The sequence below is a fragment of the Astyanax mexicanus genome, chromosome 7 (assembly GCF_023375975.1).
Source record: "Astyanax mexicanus isolate ESR-SI-001 chromosome 7, AstMex3_surface, whole genome shotgun sequence".
Classification (NCBI taxonomy): domain Eukaryota; kingdom Metazoa; phylum Chordata; class Actinopteri; order Characiformes; family Acestrorhamphidae; genus Astyanax; species Astyanax mexicanus.
Window position 1 is genome coordinate 37,635,679 of NC_064414.1, and position 20,621 is coordinate 37,656,299.

Here is a 20,621-nt window from a genome sequence, read left to right on the forward strand (position 1 = left end):
ATTATATTATTTAAAGTTGACTTTTAAAAATGGAAAGTAAGGGCTTAGCTTAGCCTAGCTTAGCTCAGAGGCATGTTGTAAGTGTGACATGGTTAGAACAAACAGTACACTGTTGTGTACTGTTGACTGCACCTTCAGCCTTGTATTGTTCTCTGAGATCATCATGCCAGAATTTGATGGCTGGTTCTCAGGCCCTTCCTAAACTTAAAGGCGATTATGCCTTCACTGTTTGTGCTCAGGAACTATGAAACGTCTACAGCCCATTATTTGCCATGCCACTTTAGTCTCGGTTTTTAAATCAGGTCTAAAAATGTATATGTACAAATTGCCAGTTGAGTAGTGAATGACTGTGGTATTATTTAAAGTTTTTGCTTATTAGTTTTTTTTTCTGATATATTTCTGATATACTTTTTATAATTTTATTTGTGTTTTCCATATTTTATTTGTTTTATTTGTTCTTATCTTCCATGTACAGCACCTTGGTCAGCACAAGTTGTTTAAAGAAAGCTTTAGAAATAAATCTTACTTACTTACTTACCTACATATTTACTCTGGTAATACACCTATTTAGAAATGTAACTATCATGAAAACACCATAGAAGCTAAAAGTTCAGGTAAGATATAAAAAACTGATTATAAAATATTATATTAAAAACCCTATACAGTATGAAACAATTATTAAATTATCATTTAGTTATCTTTTGTCCTATTGCTTAAGGTGTTTACAAAAATATATATTACAGCTGTGTACTAATGTTAATGAACAGCATGTTAACTGTTAAAGTTATGGAGCTGTATTATTTATAGAAACAAGTAAACATATAAACACTGCATTTATATGAAGAATTAACAGTGCAAATGTGCTTATGGAAAGTTTAAGCACTAAATAACAATAAGTGGTTTACTGAGTAGATTGGTTTTCTTACCTGAATATAAATAAGGCTAAGATGTAGAAAAAAATTGTCCTAACTTAAACATCCACTCATTATAATCTAGGATAAGACCCTTTACTTTCAGAGTTACTTTAGATAAAAGCATCTGCCAAATTACTAAATGTAAATGTAAATCAAGTGATCGCTACAAGAAGGAGGAGGCGAGTGTTTTCCTTCTTTCTCTTCTTACTGAATCACACTCATCATTATCTACATTCAAACTCCTTTAGAAATGACTTCAGACAAACTGTGCTATCTCTGAACCGTATCTGAGCACAGCTCCATGCTGCTTCTAATACTGTCAATTAATTAGCGTGCCATAAACTACCTACATTCTTTTGGCTTTTGTCCTGGAAATAAATTACATTTGGAATGATCTCAACCAGTGGAATAGCACAGCTCTCTGGTGCCATGTAGAAAAGCACAAGTTTGACTGCTGAACTTTTCTTGTCATTTTAATTAGGAGCTTTATACTGAGTAAGCATTTTGTTTTTTGTATTCATTATAAGAATGTGCACACAGCATTTTTCATTAAAGAACACAGGCTCTGTCAACAATATAAAAAAACAAAAGATTCATTGAAGGAAAAAGTGCTCAGTAATGCACTGTATGCACAGTTTGTTCTTGCCATTTTCTCCTCTGCTGCATTTGCTCATTAACTTTAATTTGACTTTGACATTGACTTTTGAATTATTATGCTTTTCCAGGCTTCAGGACACACATAGGACACAGGTAGTAGTGTCAAATGTGATGAAGGATGTCTGGTGGGTCCTTTTAATGTCAATATGAAAACATCAATGCAATTATCAGAAATTATCCAAATGCAATCTTCCTATTAGTCAGGATAAAAAGAATAATTCTATATTTTTTAAATGCAAACAATTTAAACATAAAAACATTGAAATATAAAGAAAGTCATTTAAATGTTTTGTTGAGAAACCTTTTAAAGGTAGGGCTTGGTAACATATACATGAATATTTGATATATTTAAAACTAGGGGTGGGCATTATGACAATATTAAATAGCATTGTAAAAAAATTAGTTATTGCGATATGTCAGGATCTAATCAGTGAGTAAAGAACACTAGCCAACTGCACATTTCATTACAAAGAGTGTATTAAGTTTAAATTTTGCCTATAGGAGAATATCTAAATAGCAGCTGTTAAGAACTTACTACTAGTGGCGCATTTTGTCATTTAGAGCATTTATTTGCAGAAAATGAGAAAAGGCTGAAATAACAAAAAAGATGCAGAGCTTTCAGACTTCAAATAATGTTCATATTCATAAAGGTTTAAGAGTTCAGAAATCAATATTTGGTGGAATAACTTTGGTTTTTAATCACAGTTTTCGTGCATCTTGGCATGCTCTCCACCAGTCTTACACACTGCTTTTGGATAACTTTATGTCACTCCTGGTGCAAAAATTCAAGCAGTCCAGCTTGGTTTGATGGCTTGTAATCATCCATCTTCCTCTTGATTATATTCCAGAGTTTTTTAATTTGGTAAAATCATAGAAACTCATCATTTTTAAGTGGTCTCTTATTTTTTTTTCCAGAGGTGTAGATAAATATGTGTATCATAAAAATAATCTAAAACAGTTTATATATATTTTTTGTCATATTGCCCACCCCTACTTAATATTATTTTTACAAGATCTGTTCTACCACCTGTGTGTGATTTAGTTCCAAATAAGAACATGCATAATATATGATATATCAGTGGAAATGGTATGATTTCTGGAAGGATAACACTCAACAGATTATAACCTTGTGTAAATTATGCTGTGGAAACATTGTAATAAAAGGAGCAGCATACAGACTTTATTTTATCATCTTAAACAGCATAATCCATTGAGTCAGCAAAAATACCACCAAGCATCCAATACATTGACATATGCAGTGCATTGCCCTCAAAGTATAGTATACGGTCATTAATTACTTGTTATTTTGTTTTAATGCAATGTGTTGCCAAGCTAGAAGGTCCAGTTTGGATTGCTTAAGGTATACCTCCAGATTCTTCTTGAATCGGTTCTTCTACTCCCTTGTGTTGTCTTGTCTGTTGTGAGTTGACCATGCAGAAACCGCTTTGGTGATCTAGCACCTGGAAAATGAATGCAGTTCTGTTGTTTACTAGCAGTATTTAAACTGATGACATATAACTTCGTACTGAGTTCATCAGGATCTCCCAAAAAGTGCTACCGTTGCTGTTTCAGCTTCCTCATATATTATTTTATATAGCCTATAACACACAGCATAGAGTGGCTGCAAGCTTCTGTTCAGGTAAAGAAAATGCACTGACAGAAGCAGAACAGACCACGGTCATTGTCCACAGTGTTTCATGGTTGATAGTATCAAAAACTCTCAAGTTAATTAAGGCCATAAAGGGCTTGTGATGCTGTCCTTGAAATTAGTGCCTCTTGAAGTCACTCTAGTCTCTCTAGAGAAGAACTCTTTCTGAAATTTGAACAAGGTGATAAAGAAGAAGGTGAGCTAAAACATTTCCTGTTATTGGAAGAAGGGAGATACCACATGGTGGCTATGTTTATAATGTTTTATGTTATATGGATGTTAATTGTGCTTGATATTTTATATTATCAGGCATCCCACTTTTCCTATGACTTACAGGATTTTCACACACATTAATGTCAGCTTCCTGATGTCCACAAATAGTATACAAATTTCCCAGAAATCACAACATTATTTTTCTCACACGCATTTTTATTGGAGTTATCACGCAAGATAGGTAAAGTGAGGAAATAGCAAGAGTAGACAGACATAGCAAGAGTGTTGCACAAAGACCATCCTGATTGGTCTATCCTTGTGCTCAGTAGCACTGTTAATGTTTTCCGTGTATGATTTATACTATATCTTTGCTTTGCTGTTGTCTTTACCAACAGTGCATCAGTTAAGTGTAGTTTTGCAGCTCCATGGAATAAGTCTCATAAACATGGAATATAAAATGCACTACCTCTGCCTGTATAACCTCTGGCAGGCAAATGACTGTGAGACATTTTGAGGTAGTTTGATATACAGTTGTCATTTTGCTGTTGGTATAACTCATCTTGTACATACTATCTGCTGGCAACAAATAACGTCAGCAGATGGAATTCTACCTCCCTGAAATTAGTTTTTGCAGGCTGGGAAGTCTGTATTTTAAAGTTTATTAGTGATGCTTCTTCAAGTTTGCAGGTTTCTGCCTGCCTGTATACCATCAGGACCTGGAACTTTATTTTTTAACTCTTTAACTAGCTCTTATTTGACTTTCTGACCTCTTCAGGGGAGGGCAGTCTGCGATGGTGTCCCAAATCACATCACATTCCTGATTCGGGAGGCTTTCATAGTTTTCCTTCCAACATTCTTGGATCCCTCTACTGTCTTTTGGGAGCATCTGAACCTAAGGCAGTCTAAAGGGGGGGTCTGTCTCCTGAGGCTTGGCCTATGGTCTTTTGATTACACTTCTCGTGTTGTGTTGATCTGCTTGATATTGGATTTCCTTTCACTCTTCAATGCACCAGTTGTTTTCATCTCAGTGGTGTGCCAATGTTTTGAACTATTTGAGCTATTTGGACTATTAAATCTTGGAAGACAGGTGGTTTTATCAGTCACAGTGCACATTTCGTTTCTGGATAAAGAGTTTGTTAATATAAAGAGTTGTGGTGTATAGAAAAAACAATGGTGGTCCCAGTGGCTTCTTTAGAACTTCCCAGTTCATTTTACAATGTTCAGGCCTTTTTCTATTTTTTGTCAAAGTTGTCAGAGGGTTTAGAAGCCTGTTCATCTTATATTTCCTATTGATGGTTGGTTTTAGTTTTTGGGGGTGTTTTGGTGCAATTTGAATGAAGAAAACATGGAATAGCTTGTAACATAACATATAGCTCAAATACAGTTGAGAGCTGAAAAGCTCCGTCTCCTAAACTGAATTGAGAGATTGGATTTGTATATGTTTTAAAGGCATGTTGGGTGTGTTTACACTTACATTTTTTATGTTGCTTGGTCTTATCCAGATATAATCCTGATACTAAATATGCATCTGACCTTGCATAAACAGGGTAATTGATGGCCTCTGAAAGATCTCTGGAGCATACAGTGATGAAGTCCGTAAGATGCAACTGTCTAATATGAACAGAATATCAGACAATAGTGAGTTGAGTTCCTCCTTTGAGTATTTGCTGTTCTTCAACATCAACTGTTGGAGCTTTATGGTGATGGCAGAGTTTTTCCTTCTATTATGACCAAGTCTTGTCAAGTAGTTTTATTGTCAATACTGCATAAGTACAGGACATACAGAGGATTGAAATTACGTTACTCTCCTTACCAAAGTTACAGCAAGAAAACATTAAGTGATAGTTGACTACCGGTAAAGTACAGCAAAATAAAATTTGAATAATAAATGAATGAGGGAAAACTAAATTTACAAAACAACGTGATTATAGATGTAGACATATATAAGACAAGAGACATGAGACAATAGTGCAACATAAGAGTGAGAGTGTATCAGTTAAGTCCAGCCTGTCTCTCCTTGAATACCTACAAAGGGACATGGTACTGAAGGCTCTAAGGCAGCTGAATCTGGGACCAGTTAATATACCCTCACCATGTCTATTACAGTCATGCTGATAGGACCAAAGTAATGCAATGCATTAAATGCAAATTCAACATATATTTTTTTAATATAAATAACCAATGAATCTGCATGTGTCTCATTTTTCTTACAGTACTTTGATTTTCTGGTTCTTATCTGCACTGTTGTGCTCAATTCTCACTTGCTTTAAAGTGTATTTGAGTTTAAACCAACTCTGAATGGCTTTGTATATGACTACATAAATTAAAAGACAGAATTTTCCTTTAATAACACAAGCGATGTTCTTGTTATTTCTTTTTTTATATTTAACTCTCTGAGCACATTCTTTAGCTTTTTTTTGTTGGTGTGCTTGTAAACATTTTTTTTAGTAATGGTCATTAATAAGAAAATAGCTTTAATTGCAAGAAATTTTGTGTTTGTTAGTAAAACACAAAAATCATTAAAGTGAAGCAAGTCCTGTCTTCAAAGGTAACCTGCAACAGTAACGTAGTATCTAATTCATTCCACTGTTTGTTTGTGTCTTGGCAAGGCTTTTAATAAAAGAGTCCGGAGTGGGCCTGAGTGTATCTCCATCCTTCAGGAAGGTGGGCCTCATTGTATCCATCAATCCGACCTTCTGTCATCCCAGCACAGTTAAATTAAATCAATGTCTGAAACCAGAGCCAAGGCCTAAACTGCACCAACAGAAATAGAAAATCTAGTTTCGATGTCTGCTAATGACATTAGTACGTTCCTAAGTGGCCGCCCACCGTCGTCGGACAGGAACACAAGAGGGATATAATTACAGCCTGAACACTTGCATCTCCGTTTTCCAGTAAAGCATACAGGGTTGTTATGGTGTTTTATAGATCACCAGCCCCCCCAACACACACACACATACATCCACTGCAGGTAATGATTCATTTCTATACAGTATTAGGTTATCCTCAGTAATTAAAATTCCCAAGGTGAACCCAAGGAGAAACGGCAACCACATTGTATTGACCATGTGAGAAATTCATTAAAAAAACGGATCAGTGTCATATACTGTATGAGTTTCAGCTGACGTAAGACTGGAAGTTATTGCAGTGGTAATTTATGAATGTGTTTTATGAATTAATTTAGTGACTTGCCTGAATATTTGCATGAGGCACAGTGTGTTCCAACTGGGCTGTGATACAACCGCAGTTAAGTAGACATTACAATTTTGAGGAGGGTGAATGTGAGGTTAAGTTGACAAAAAATAAGACTGGCAAAAGACTAAAACATCTTGAGAAATTTCGCATAAAGTGAAAATGATATTGGCATCCAGACGTAAAGCAAATGATGTGCAGGTCTGTAGTGTTTGGATAGCTCTGGTTCTGCTGTTTTTCCTGTCTAGTCCAGTTAAAGAACAGCTTCTTCTGGGGCCCCCAGTGGCACATCAAATTGAAGAAGTGTTGTAGAGGTGAGTTCTGCTGCTGGGTGCCACGTGTGGCTGATCCCAAGAACAGAATTTACAGCGTTCCTGTTGGAAGGATGGAATATGGCTTAGTATTACAGCCAGCTGGGTACTTCTTTCACCCACCCAAGAGATGTATTTAAACTTAAAGTTCTTGCTTTTATTCCAAATTTCTTTAGAAAGAAAGTGGCACATAACACATGCCACAACTTTGCTGAAAAATATCAGACCAGATTTCGCTGGTGGCTGGTTTTGGATGGCCTACGTGGTGAAAACATGCTTTGTATATTTGCCCAAACAAACAAAAAGACAGAATAATTTATATTGAACAAAGCCTATATTTATATTGCAGGATTTTATATAATGTTAAGATTTTTGCTCACACACCTCTTGTGTATAGCTACAACACGCAGGAAGTAAGCATCATAGCCGGAGGGCAACCAAAAAACAGTAGACAAAAAACATGATTTTTTTTTTTTTTTTTTTTTTTTTTTCATTTTTATGGTCAACTCACATAAATAAAATGAAATAAAGCATTTCATCTCCACAAACTGTCTGTATAATACAAGCTAAATAATACAAGCTAGCATTTGTTTGTTTACCTAAAGGGCTGCTTTCTTTCTTTGTGTGAATTTCACTTACATGTAAATTGAGTAGGACTACTGAAATAATTCATAGCTGTACTAATAATTGTACTACTAAAATAAATTTATGGTTAGAATGGCACTGCTGACATACACATATTGTGCTTTTTGCTATGTCTGTTGGTATATTTCTTCAATAAATATTTTTATAAAAAAGAAACAAGACAAAAAATCACATAAATATGCTATTTTACTTATTTATTTATTTATTTATTTATCATTTATTGATTTATTTATTTTTTTATTTTTGGACAAATTTTCTTTCGTGGCATCCCTAGCAAACATATCCTCTGCTGGAAAGCTAGCTAGTTACCCAGCTTTTGACCAGCATACTGTATATTTTATTTAGTTTTGGTCATGCTAAGTCTGTTTAACCAACTTGACCAGCTTAAGCTATCTAGTTAGTTTTTTAGCAGGTAAGGGAGAAGCTGTAAACTAACTTTAATATTTTGCAAGTAGTAAGTACCAATCAGGGGAAGAAAATCAATCTGCTGAAATTAAATCCAAAAATAAATATTAATTACATTTTAGAGTTTTATCTAACTTTTCTTTAACAAATTTCAGCTTCTTATTAAACTAAGAGGCTTTTTGGATCAGAGAGGAGAACAATGCCATCACCTGGAGTCTGCAGTTAAATCTAGGTATGCTTACATCTACCTGTTTTTTGTCGCAGGTTCTTCAGGACTCTACTTCCCCCAGAACTTATACTCAGAGACCATCTATGTGGGTCAGCCAGCCGGGGCTCCATTGCTGCAGGTGCACTCTATGAGAGAAACATCTTCAGAGCGGCCCTACTTCAGCCTGTGCTGGAGGAATGTTCAGAAACCACCACTGATTGCAGCATGGTTCCACATAGATCCAGTTTCTGGAGTTCTCTATATGAACAAAACTCTGGAGTGGACTGACTTTGACTCCTTGTGTGAGTTTAACATTTTATTTTTTTCTACAGAAGCTTGAATATTTTATTATTCTTACTCTTACTTAAGGGATACAAAATAACTGTACAGTAATCATTTGTATGCAAATATGCTTTTTAGTTTTCCGTTTTTTTCCATGATCTTCAAAGAACAATACTGACAAAAAGAATGTAGAAACAATAAATGAAAATAACCAGTCGCCAGTTAGCTGTGAGCATCATGCTCATTGGTATCTATTAGCTTTCATTTACTATTACCCACATTAGCATATTTGGTCAAGCTATTCCTTAACCTTTAAGTCCTTGTAGCACGTGTTTAACAACCTGACTTAATTAACATCAATTTAATTGGCGCTAAAATAGAACCCTGGGGTACACAAAAGTGTCTGCATGAGGAATAATAATAAAGTAAAGTTGGGATTCAAGAGGATAGTTAAAAAATCTTTTTCAGACATTTTTTGTGATGTTGTATGATGTGCTTCCTCCAGCCAGCAGTGCATTTGGGCATGCAAAGAAGCTGATCCTGAAAGTGGTAGCTGCTCCTGGAAACCAGAGGTCCATCTGCCTTCACCACACTAAAGTGGACGTCAGCCTCACATTCTTAAATACCACAGCACCCTCCTGTGGCCAGATAAAGCTGGAGAAGCTCTGCTATCCTGTTCGAGACATAAACCCCCACATCAAAGAGAACCGCTTGCCTGGAGCTCTGAGGCAGCTCCGCCGCTTCACCCAGGCTGACATCTGTCCCAATTACACCATCACTTATAATGTGGAAGCAGGTAGAGTCCAACACCAAACACAACTCACACAGAAAGAAATATATACAGCTCTGAAAATAATAAGAGACCACTTAAAATAATGAGTTTCTTTGATTTTACCAAATTGAAACCTCTGGAATATAATCAAGAGGAAAATGGATGATCACAAGCCATCAAACCAAGCTGTACTGCCTTTAATTTTGTACCAGGAGTGGCATAAAGTTATCCAAAATCAGTGTGTAAGACTGGTGGAGGAGAACATGCAAAGATGCATGAAAACTGTTATTAAAAACCACCAGGGTTATTCCACCAAATATTGATTTCTGAACTCTTAAAACTTTATGAATTTGAACTTGTTTTCTTTGCATTATTTGAGGCATCTTTTTTGTTATTTCAGCCATTTCTCATTTTCGGCAAATAAATGCTCTAAATGACAATATTTTTAATTGGAATTTGGGAGAAATGTTGTTCATAGTTTATAGAATAAAAATGTTTATTTTACTCAAACATATTCCTACAAATAGCAAAATCAGAGAAACTGATTCAGAAACTGAAGAGGTCCCTTAATTTTTTTCCAGAGCTGTTTGTGCAAGTTACATGATAAAAGGATTTTCAGGAAAACTGAAAAAAAAGGTCAACCTAACAGTTTAACTTAGAAAAGTAACCCTTTTGTTGTGCTTTTTTTTGGCTGAAGATAAAACCAGAAAAACTAAAACATTTTTGAAGGCTGAAAATTTAAGTTTCCAAATAACATTTTTATACAATTTTTCATTAAGTTTTCATTTAAGGTTTTCATTAAGTGTTCATTTAAGTTTTATAAAATCTAAATGTTTTTTTGTTTTGCTGTAAACACCCCAGGTGAAATATAAAGAAAGAACAAAAAAAAATTAATCACTATTAGTAAAAAAATAATAATAATTTTGCTTGCTGAATAGGTTTATCCCTAGTTTTGAGTATGAAGCTTGACATGGTGATATTTAACCAGCAGCTTAGGAGTATTCTCCCCTCTGAAGTGTCTTTAACTTTTAAAAACAATTGCAAACATGACCAGCGGCATCTTTAACATGTTAAGAATTTGTTTTTATTTTGTCGAGTGCAGAATCTCCAGGACCTTTTGCAGTTAATGATTCCAGTTCAGAGTTGGTAGTCACAGCACCTGTGGACCGCGAGGAGAAGGAGTTCTACCGGCTGATCATAGTGTGTAACGTGCGGACACCGGATATGGTGCACAAGCTGGAGACCCCTCTGCATATCAACATCTATGATGAGGATGACACGGCACCTTATGTGAACGGCACAGATTCTGAGGATGTGCTTATAGAATTCAGCCGCAGTGAGGTGATTTACTTTGCTTATAATACATTTATAATACCAATACCTTATATGTACTGTAATAAATGTGTCATCAGAAAACCAAAGCAGATTCAATAATGTGAATTCATTAGGTACCATTAATAATGTACAATTTAATTCAATAATAGCAATAGGATGAATAGACCATTTGGTACAGCCTTTAACAAATGCTTCACCCTTTTTTTAACATCTGAGAATTTGATTGAGTTTTTTCACAGGAAAACAAAGAATGTTAGCTACTTTAGTGTCCCATTCTATTTACAGCACTGTTCTGAGGTTATTATAAACACTGTATGAGCAGAAGAACATTATGCAAAGAATGCACCTTTTTAAATAGCTGTTATAACAAAATAGAGATTTCTTCTTAAACCTAATGTTCACAGTTTCTACCAAGATTATTTAGGATTTGTTCCTTTTCCTGTTTAGGTCAAAAGAACTCTAAATCCTGAATATAAAGTAAACGTTTTGTGAAGAATCTTCTCCTAAATTATAACAAGTGTTAATTTTTTGTTGCAGGGCACTGTGTTTGGACATCTGTTCGTTTACGACAGAGACACGACCCCTAGTTATCCCAAGGACCAGACTGAAAATAGGTTTGTGGGGACCTTAATGACAAATGACTCCTGGATCAAAGACACTTTTACCATTCTACACGAGTTCAGGGAGGAGAAAGCCATGTTCGGGAATGTGCGGGGGACAGTCCATGAATACAGTAAGAATGCCTATAGACTATCTGTAAAAAGTGTTTTTTTGTCAGTATAGGCACCACAAATGACTGAAATAAACTGTAACTTTCTGTTATGGAACAGTAACTTACCGTTTTTTGTACCCATGCTGCCAGAAAATTACAGTTTTGTATATGAATTATCTTGCTTACTTTCTTGCAGTTCTATTTGACAGAGATGTAGCTGAATAACTTTACTATACTTTGTGTAAAGTTACAGAAAATGTTATTTTTAATCAAAGAATACCCTTTATTTAGTTTTTTTTTTGTAAAATCACATGATAAATAAAAGAAATGTGTATTCCTTACTTTCGAATGTGTTTGTCCAGAGATTTTTTTACAGGGCAAAAATATATATATACAGCTCTGGAAAAAATAAGAGATATCATAAAAATGATGAGTTTCTTTCATTTTACCAAATTAAAAACCTCTGGAATATAGTCAAGAGGAAGATGGATGATCACAAGCCATCAAACCAATCTGAACTGCTTGAATTTTTGCACCAGGAGTGGCATAAAATTATCCAAAAGCAGTGTGTAAGACTGGTGGCGGAGAACATGCCAAGATACATGGAAACTGTGATTAAAAACAGAGTTATTCCACCAAATAATGATTTCTGAACTTTTCTGAAATTTTATAAATATGAGGTCTGTTCGTTTTACTCAATTATATACCTATAAATAGAGAAACTGATTCAGAAACTGAAGTGGTCTCAATTTTTTTCCAGAGCTGTATAATATATATATATAAGCATTTATTTTTTGTTCGTGTACAGGACTGAATCTAAGCAGGAATTTGACAGTGGAGGAGAAGCGCTCTTTCCAGTTGGATTACCTAGTTAATGACACCACCTACCCGGGCACTGAGGGGACTGTCATGCTGCACTTTAATATCACCATTCTGCCTGTTCCTATTCAATTCAGCAACATCACCTACGTCTCTCTGTCTCGGAAATCAACACTCTACTCCCAGGTGCTTGGAATAAGAAAAAATGTCTATTAAGTTTATTAAGTTTAATCATATTTTGTGCTGTTGTTTTAAACAGTTGCTTGCACTTTTGTTGTCCTACATTAGTATTAAATTGTTAATTGCTTGTGTCCCTTTCCTGTGTTTCCTTTTTTGTAGATTGGAAAAGTATGTGTGGACAATTGCCTGAAGTTCAAAGGTATAGATATTGCATATGAGATAGAAATCGCCGACCGGAACGTCTCTGCTGATGTGCTGTCCTGCTACAGTGCGGTCAGTGTGGCTCGGAGTCTAGAGGAAATGTCAGGGGTTCTTTATGTAAACGACACAAAGCCGTTTCAAAGACAGGAGTGCTTTCAAGATCTGGAGTTCGTCCTCATTGCTAAAGAGCAGCAGAGGCACCTTGAGGCAAAGACTCAGCTTCTCATTAGATTTGAAGGCGAAGGTAAGCATTCTTTCCAGATTGAGCTACTGCCCAACAACCTAATTATGCTTATTTAATGTGTAATCGAAGTACAATTTTAAATTTAATGCTTTCATGACATTTATAAACTCAGACATGCAGCTCTAGGAAAAGCAAGCATCAGGTTATTCTGTTAAAATGTTTAAAGCTTGTTTAGTTATTTTTAGTTGGTTTATCTATGTTGCAGTGGTGGTTCCGAGATCAGAGAAGCAGCAGTCACTGGCCTGTGCGGAGAAAAGACAGCGTGGGGATTGTGAGGCATTCAGAGGCCTGGGGGCTTCTACTGGGAGATGTCAGTGGAGACAAGGCACAGATAAAGGTTACACCTCTCTTTTGCCTTGTTGGATTTTCCAGACATATTGTACACCAGGGGTCTTCAGCTCTGATCTTGGAAGGCTGGAGTCTAACATGTTTTAATACTTTGCCAACTTAAACACACTTAATTCACCCAATCATTTACCAGATTGAGTTGTTAGCAAGAAGTGAAATTACCTGACCTTTAGGATGAGAAGTGATTAGATGGATGGATGGATGAATGGATGGATGGATGGATGGATGGATGGATAGATGGATAGATAGATAGATAGATAGATAGATAGATAGATAGATAGATAGATAGATAGATAGATAGATAGATAGATAGATAGATAGATAGATAGATAGATACTTTATTGATCCCTGAGGGGATATTCTACACATCCAGCAGCAGGTATGTATAGTACACAAAGTTGCAAAAGGATAAAATGTAATGATACATATAAAAATACAATAAAATAAAATGTCAAGTATAAAAGTACAGTCTTTGGTGTGTATGTAATGGAGAATGGAGGTAGTGCAGATGAACACAATAGACAATGAACACCAGTTGATGTGCATAAAGTGAGATTTAACGTTACTGTCCTACAGTGTCTCACTATACAGCATTTTTATAGCTTTGGGCGGGGGTGTTGGGTTTGTTACTTAAAGTACATTGAATAGATATTTTATATGTGTTGATATCTGCTTATTGGCTATAGAATAACACAATAACACAATGTTTCCACTGGTTTTCCATTCTTTTACAGTGATATCAGAAAATTACTCCACGTGTTCTCCAGACCTGCGCACATGCCCAGACGGATACTGTGATGTGATTGAGAGCAAAAATATATCCATCTGTCCTCAGGACTGCACCCGTAAGTAAATTTACAGGCTGTTTTTTTGTATATGAGCTGGTATTGTTAGCTCTGCAGTGTGTTTGTACCATATCTGCAGATATGCAATCAGTATGTTTCATTCTAGGTGAGCCTATTATTGGGGGCCATGAGAGAGGCCTGATGCTTGGCATTAAAGCAGGGCATGGAACGTGCTACTGCTATTCAGAGAAATGTTTCTGTGAGCAGGATGAGATGGAAGGTGAGCTGCACAGATTAACTACAAAGTTTTAGCTAATTCTTACCTGCCACCAAACTAGTTAAGTCCACAGTTGGTACATTTCCACAATTAATGCATTTCCACTATCAGTTTAGCAAAATCAGAGGCTAATAGTGGGTGCTGGATAGATGAAACATTCTATTTCTGAATCTATGTTAATTTACAGAGTCACATGTTTACCGAAAATACATCATAGAGAGCATTATTATTATTCTCACACTATTAATATAAAATATAAATATGTTTAAAGAAGATTTCCTGTCATATTAACTAATTCATCCTCTTATATTCTATCTCTCACACAGAGGCAATATGTGACGACATGTGTAAGACCATCATTGCCACAGCAGTTCTTCTGTCCTTCATCGTCTCCATCCTCCTCTCCTCCTATTTCATCCATCGCTATCACAAGAACACACCCAAACCCCCAATCGCTTCAGCTGAGATGACCTTCCGTAGGCCTGCCCAGTCCTACCCTATCAGTTACTCAGCCAACAATGTTAGGCGAGGTTCTCTGGACTCCATGGAGAACCAGGTGGCCATTGACACCTTCAAAATACCTGTAAGCCCGTCAGTCTTATTATATTATATTGCTTATTGTTGTTGTCTGTACAGGTTTTGGCAGTGGTAGTAGAACATTGTAAAATATAGTCCAATAGGCAATAATGCGGAAATTTGTCTTTATTTTGTGCACAGGAGGATCCAAAGTGGGAATTCCCACGAAAGAACTTAGTTCTGGGTAAAACTCTTGGAGAGGGAGAGTTTGGGAAAGTTGTGAAGGCAACAGCATTCCGGCTCAAAGGAAAGGCAGGATACACCACAGTGGCTGTGAAAATGTTGAAAGGTAAGATAAATAAACAAAAAGGTTATTTATTTCTTGTTGTTATTCTTGTTTTTTTTATTATTTCTTGTTATGACTCTTTTTTATTTTATATGCAGGAACAACTGAAACACAAAATAAACATAAAATATATGATTTACTTGAATATAATTTCATTTTAATGGCTTACAGATATCTATCTATGGATAGAAATGAAAGGTAATGTAAAAAGTAAGCTGTGTACTTTATAATAAAACATTAATTATCTGTTTCTCTTTGCTACAGAAAATGCCTCTCACAGTGAACTTCGTGACCTTTTATCAGAATTCACTCTGCTCAAGCAGGTCAACCACCCACATGTTATAAAAATGTATGGAGCTTGTAGCCAGGATGGTAAGAATTATTTTAAAATGTGGTTTTACAATGATTTGATCCCGTGTTTTGAAATGTCTTTGACACACTTTTCATCATGATATGATCCGATGTTCTTAAAATCTGTCCAGGTCCGTTATATCTGATTGTTGAATATGCCAAATATGGATCCCTGCGGAACTTCCTGAGAGAGAGCCGGAAAGTTGGACCCAGCTACATGGGTAGCGATGCCAACCGTAACTCCAGCTACCTGGAGAACCCAGATGAGAGAGCTCTCACCATGGGAGACCTCATCTCCTTTGCCTGGCAGATCTCCAGAGGAATGCAGTACCTGGCTGAAATGAAGGTACACTAGACAGCTGAAGATACACTATATAAGAAACAAGTATGGAAGCAAGGATTAGAGTTTTAGAAAACGTTAATGATTGAATCAGATCCAACAACCGCAGATTATAATGTGATAACTGACATATATTCATCTCAGTGGTACCTAGTGCCCTTTACTTACTCTGACAATATCACAAACTCTGAAATATATATTATATATGATATTATATACATACATATTTTTGACATTATAATATATTATAGATGTTTTAGGCTTTGTTATTATAAGCTCTGTACTTAACACGTCTGATTTAATTAATCAAGTCTTAGGGATTTTAAGGACATTCAAATACAATACTGTATAAACTGTAAAATAGTTACAAAAGAGTTTTATTACTTTTTAAATTTGGAAAAAATGGTTTTATTTATTTTGCTGTTCGCACTTGTGAGTGTTAACTCAACAAATGTACTTTTAAATCTGATTGGATTTAACTTGTGTATCTGAAAGCCTGTCCTTTTTATTATAATTTATTTTTAATTATCTTTTATTTGCAGCTCGTTCACAGGGATCTAGCAGCAAGGAATGTTCTGGTAGCAGAGGGGAGAAAAATGAAGATATCAGACTTTGGTTTATCCCGAGATGTTTATGAGGAAGATTCATATGTAAAGAGGAGCAAGGTAAATGTCTTACATATTCAACTTGAGTATAGATGACATGATATAGACACATTTAATACATATGCATACATTGACAGTTGCAGTAATATTTGTGCTACATACTATATTTTCATTTCAGGGTCGTATTCCTGTGAAATGGATGGCTATTGAGTCCTTGTTTGATCACATATACACCACACAAAGTGATGTGTAAGTACACTCTGTGTGTAAGTCAGCTTAAATAAATCTAGGACCAGTGAGTAGCTGTAACATTTCTCATTCGTTTTCTCTCTCTCACACTCTTTTTTCTCTTAGCTGGTCTTTTGGGGTGCTGTTATGGGAAATTGTGACCCTTGGTGGAAACCCATATCCAGGCATTGCTCCTGAGCGGCTCTTCAACCTCCTCAAAACAGGCTACAGGATGGAGAAACCAGAGAACTGCACTGAAGAAATGTGTGTTTTATACATTCTGCATGCTTATTAATAACAGAAGCCATTTTAAATCAACAGAGCTCATGTTAATAATATAAAGTATAAAATACTTTTACTTTTACTTAATTCTTCAACACAAAATATCAAAATGATTATAAAAAAGCACTATACTGTGTGACTGTTTGATTCTAAATCTGATTGACTCGTCTTTTATTAAACAGGTATAGTCTGATGCTTCGCTGCTGGAAGCAAGAGCCAGACAAGAGGCCCACCTTCTCAGAGATCAGCAAAGAGCTGGAGAAGATGATGGTGAAAAGCAGAGTAAGAATGAAGACAAATGCCCTTCTGAATCAATCAAATACTAACACAATATGATGAATGGGCTGAGCTTTAGCGTAGCACACATACACACACATGCATGTATGAAGAAAGGCACACCTGGGCCTCAGTCTTGTCTTGCCCAAGGCACATGTACAATATTTCACTGCTGACATACCATATGTGAGACCGGTCAGGGGTAGGTGCACAATCAGCCTTAGGAAACATGTTCAACCTTGTAAATACAACCCAGGTTTGGGTATGTAGAGCACTCTAACTCAGCAAGATTTATTATCCTATCACATTTGTTTAAAAGCTTCAGTTATTTTTAATTAATTCCTCCAGGTGCTACTATTGGAGCATGTGCTAAGCTTTAGCAGCTAATTATTTCACTTTAATGATTTTTGTTTTACTATAATGATAAAGATTGTCAAAGGTAAGTGTTTTAATAGGAGCACTAAAATTGGTTACTTTTTTGAATTGTGTAATATTAACTCCTGTTCTCTCCTGTAAGGACTACTTGGATCTTGCGGCCTCCACGCCTGCAGATGCTCTGCTATATGACGACGCCCTCTCCGAAGAGGACACTCCCCTTGTGGACTGTAATAACGCCCCTCTCCCTCGAACCCTCCCCTCCACTTGGATTGAAAACAAGCTCTATGGTAGAATTTCCCATGCATTTACTCGATTCTAAACAACAAAATCAGATCTGTCTGTCTTTGAATAGCTTCCATAGGCAAGGTGCTGTGGTTGTGCTAATGGCATGTTAGCCAGAAAGCTCTGACAACTGCCCAAGATTTTAAGAAAGATGAATGAATCTTGTAGTATTTGAAGTAAATGATCAGATTTTTTTGATTTTGGACCTGCTTCCGATGTACATAAACAACCCTGTTAAAATTCTAGTTACTTTTTTAACTTTTTCAAAGTGCTTATTATAATTGGTAATGCTAAGTATGGAACACATTTTGTATATAATTTCGTAAGTCCCAAGATACTTCTTTTGTTTGACCTGCATCATTTTCGCTTTTGTAATAAACTATTGATTATAGATTTAGTTTACATTTGAAACAGGTCCCGTCTGAATCAATGTTGATCTGTTTGGTATGAATCACATACTGGCATTCTCTGTAATATTTTTTACATATTACAGAAATGAAGTGTTTGTATAGATGGACTCAGAAATGCTGAATAGAGAAGCAGTAAGGCTTTTGAATTAAACTCTTCCTTCCATTTAAGCATGAATGTGCAAGCTTACTAGCTTACAAGATCCCAGTAGTTGTGCAAACATCTAATAACCGTTTGTCCTGTATTGTATTCAGCAATAAAATGGCTATCGGTGAGGCACTTTCTATGCAGCCACCTCAAGGTCCAAATTGTCAGAATTTTTTATTTTTTTTTAAGTTTAATACAAATAAAAAATTAAACAATAATCACATAAGGGCACAACAGGCTACTAACTTCATTACACTGGGTTAATGACATGAATGTAAACTACACATACCACATGAATACTGGGACCAAAGACATTCCTCACTACATTACATATTTTATATTTAACCTAACCTAACTTGAATCCATACATTCAAAATGATCTATGAACAGAGTTTCTTTTGAGAGCCTTACTGTCTGCACTCTAACCCTTTTTTTCTTCAGTGCAGAAAAAATGATATGTTCTCGTTTTTAGGCATGTCATACCCGAACTGGCCTGAGAAGAGCCCGGTACAGCTCAACAGACTTGATGCCACTAACCCAGTCTTTACAAGATATGCCAATGATAGTGTTTATGCAAACTGGATGGCTTTGCCTTCTCCCGCAAAAATTATGGACAAGCTTGATAGCTAAAAAAATGCAGACCATGAAAACGAATGGTGGAAATGGCTAAGAAGGGAAGATATGTAAATGTATAATAAACTGTATATAAGTTATACGATGCTAAAGTTGATTCCCTTTTATTTCTGTTGCACGAGCTTTCTGTGTGGAAAGAGGCAATTGACTGCAAATTGGCTGGAATTACTCAAAATATTTCACACGCAGCTCGTAGGTATGTTAATCATTACCTCAAGGCCCTGTCGGCCATGTTGTATCATTGCATGACTGTGTCCACAGTTTAATGTCTATGTTAAATGTCTTTCAAGTGCCTGTGCCGCTTCTATTATAGCCTCCAGTTATAAATGCAAGACAGAGAAGATCTTGATTCCAGCCCAGAAATTAAAGGGAGATTCTTTACCATCAACTCTTCTATTTTTATTTTTATTTCTTGCCAATGACTGTACAAGGAATGGATGCAAGTTTCATCTAGAGAAGTAAAGCTGTTTCTTCAGTGTGAAAGGAACATGTACTTTTTGCCAAAAAATAAGTATGCCACAGAAATTTGTCACAAAAATCAAGTATCAAGTACAGTATCTCTGTGGTACCTCTGGGATATTAATTTGAGTTTAAACTACAGCTGTATTGAGTTTAATGTCTCATGGCCGGTTATGTCTAAATCCTTGTGAAGACATTCTTTGTGCAACAGTTATAACAATGCAGATGAGTGTGATTCCTTGTTATGTTGTTATAATGTAATTAATTTACAATCAATAAAACTGTTAGAAGATGTCTGGCTGTTGTTATTACATTTTGCAAATGTGTTCAAATGTATGTAAAATGTAAATATAAATGTTTATATGAATAAATGTAGAAATGTAGAAACTGAGCTAACATTCCTTTGAGCTAAAATACCTGAGTGATAAGACAAGTTTTACACAGGCCTGCACTTCCTTCATTACAGTTACACAGCTTCTTGACACCACTTGTGAAGATCATAGGACCCAAACCGAGATAAGGACATACAGAGACATGCAAAGGTCTTGATGGGCACCCTTGGTCAAAACTTCTGTGAAGAGCTGAAGATGACACAAACAGGAACGGTGTGGGCACCCTGCTTGGTCAGTGCTTTGTTATAAATTTTGCAAGAGCTGCAGCTGGGAAACACAGTTTTGCTCAATCTTTATTGTAAAAAAGCATCTAGTTCTGTGATATTCTTGGGTCATCTTTACATACACTGCCCTTCTAAGATCTAATAACAGGTTCTCAGTTATATGTAGGTTAGAGGAATGTGGGGGCAATGGCAAAACATTTTCAGCTTGTACATCTAAAGGTTGTCTATTGTAGATTTTGAGATGTTTGGGATTTGGGATAATTGTCCTGCTGTAGAGGCCGTCCTCTTTTCATCGTATCTAATCTTATCTAATTTCATATGGTGTGACATTTTCCTAGATAATTTGCTGCATAGATGTTACATTTTAGTGATATCTGTGCTTTAACACACCCCCTGCAACTTATAAAGGGCTTGTTAATTACCTGATTAGTTAAACTGGGTGTGATAGAAGAAGGAGAGACATAAATGCCGGGCACAGTGGTAACTAAGGGGTTAGAACATCACGTTATTATTGACAGGGTTGTGGGTTTTATACCTGGGTTCAGCAAGCTTCTATTGTTCGGCCCATAAGCAACCCCCACAGCACCTGCAGGCACTGCAACGAAG

At 36.0% G+C, this 20,621-nt stretch overlaps 1 protein-coding gene across 1 annotated transcript in view; it reads left to right on the forward strand.

Annotated features, from left to right (window-relative positions):
- ret (ret proto-oncogene receptor tyrosine kinase) overlaps positions 1-19,691 on the forward strand; it is a 38,036-nt gene extending 18,345 nt beyond the window's left edge. The window contains exons 2-20 of the mRNA XM_015606624.3: positions 8,250-8,495; positions 8,981-9,271; positions 10,350-10,588; positions 11,120-11,315; positions 12,103-12,299; positions 12,453-12,738; positions 12,944-13,075; positions 13,821-13,931; positions 14,038-14,151; positions 14,475-14,731; positions 14,866-15,013; positions 15,275-15,382; positions 15,493-15,707; positions 16,244-16,366; positions 16,485-16,555; positions 16,661-16,798; positions 16,999-17,098; positions 17,610-17,757; positions 18,780-19,691. Of these exons, the coding sequence (XP_015462110.2) occupies positions 8,250-8,495; positions 8,981-9,271; positions 10,350-10,588; positions 11,120-11,315; positions 12,103-12,299; positions 12,453-12,738; positions 12,944-13,075; positions 13,821-13,931; positions 14,038-14,151; positions 14,475-14,731; positions 14,866-15,013; positions 15,275-15,382; positions 15,493-15,707; positions 16,244-16,366; positions 16,485-16,555; positions 16,661-16,798; positions 16,999-17,098; positions 17,610-17,757; positions 18,780-18,937 (3,278 nt within the window). The 3' untranslated portion in view covers positions 18,938-19,691. The remainder of the gene's footprint in view (positions 1-8,249; positions 8,496-8,980; positions 9,272-10,349; positions 10,589-11,119; positions 11,316-12,102; positions 12,300-12,452; positions 12,739-12,943; positions 13,076-13,820; positions 13,932-14,037; positions 14,152-14,474; positions 14,732-14,865; positions 15,014-15,274; positions 15,383-15,492; positions 15,708-16,243; positions 16,367-16,484; positions 16,556-16,660; positions 16,799-16,998; positions 17,099-17,609; positions 17,758-18,779) is intronic.
- The last annotated feature ends 930 nt before the right edge of the window (positions 19,692-20,621 follow it).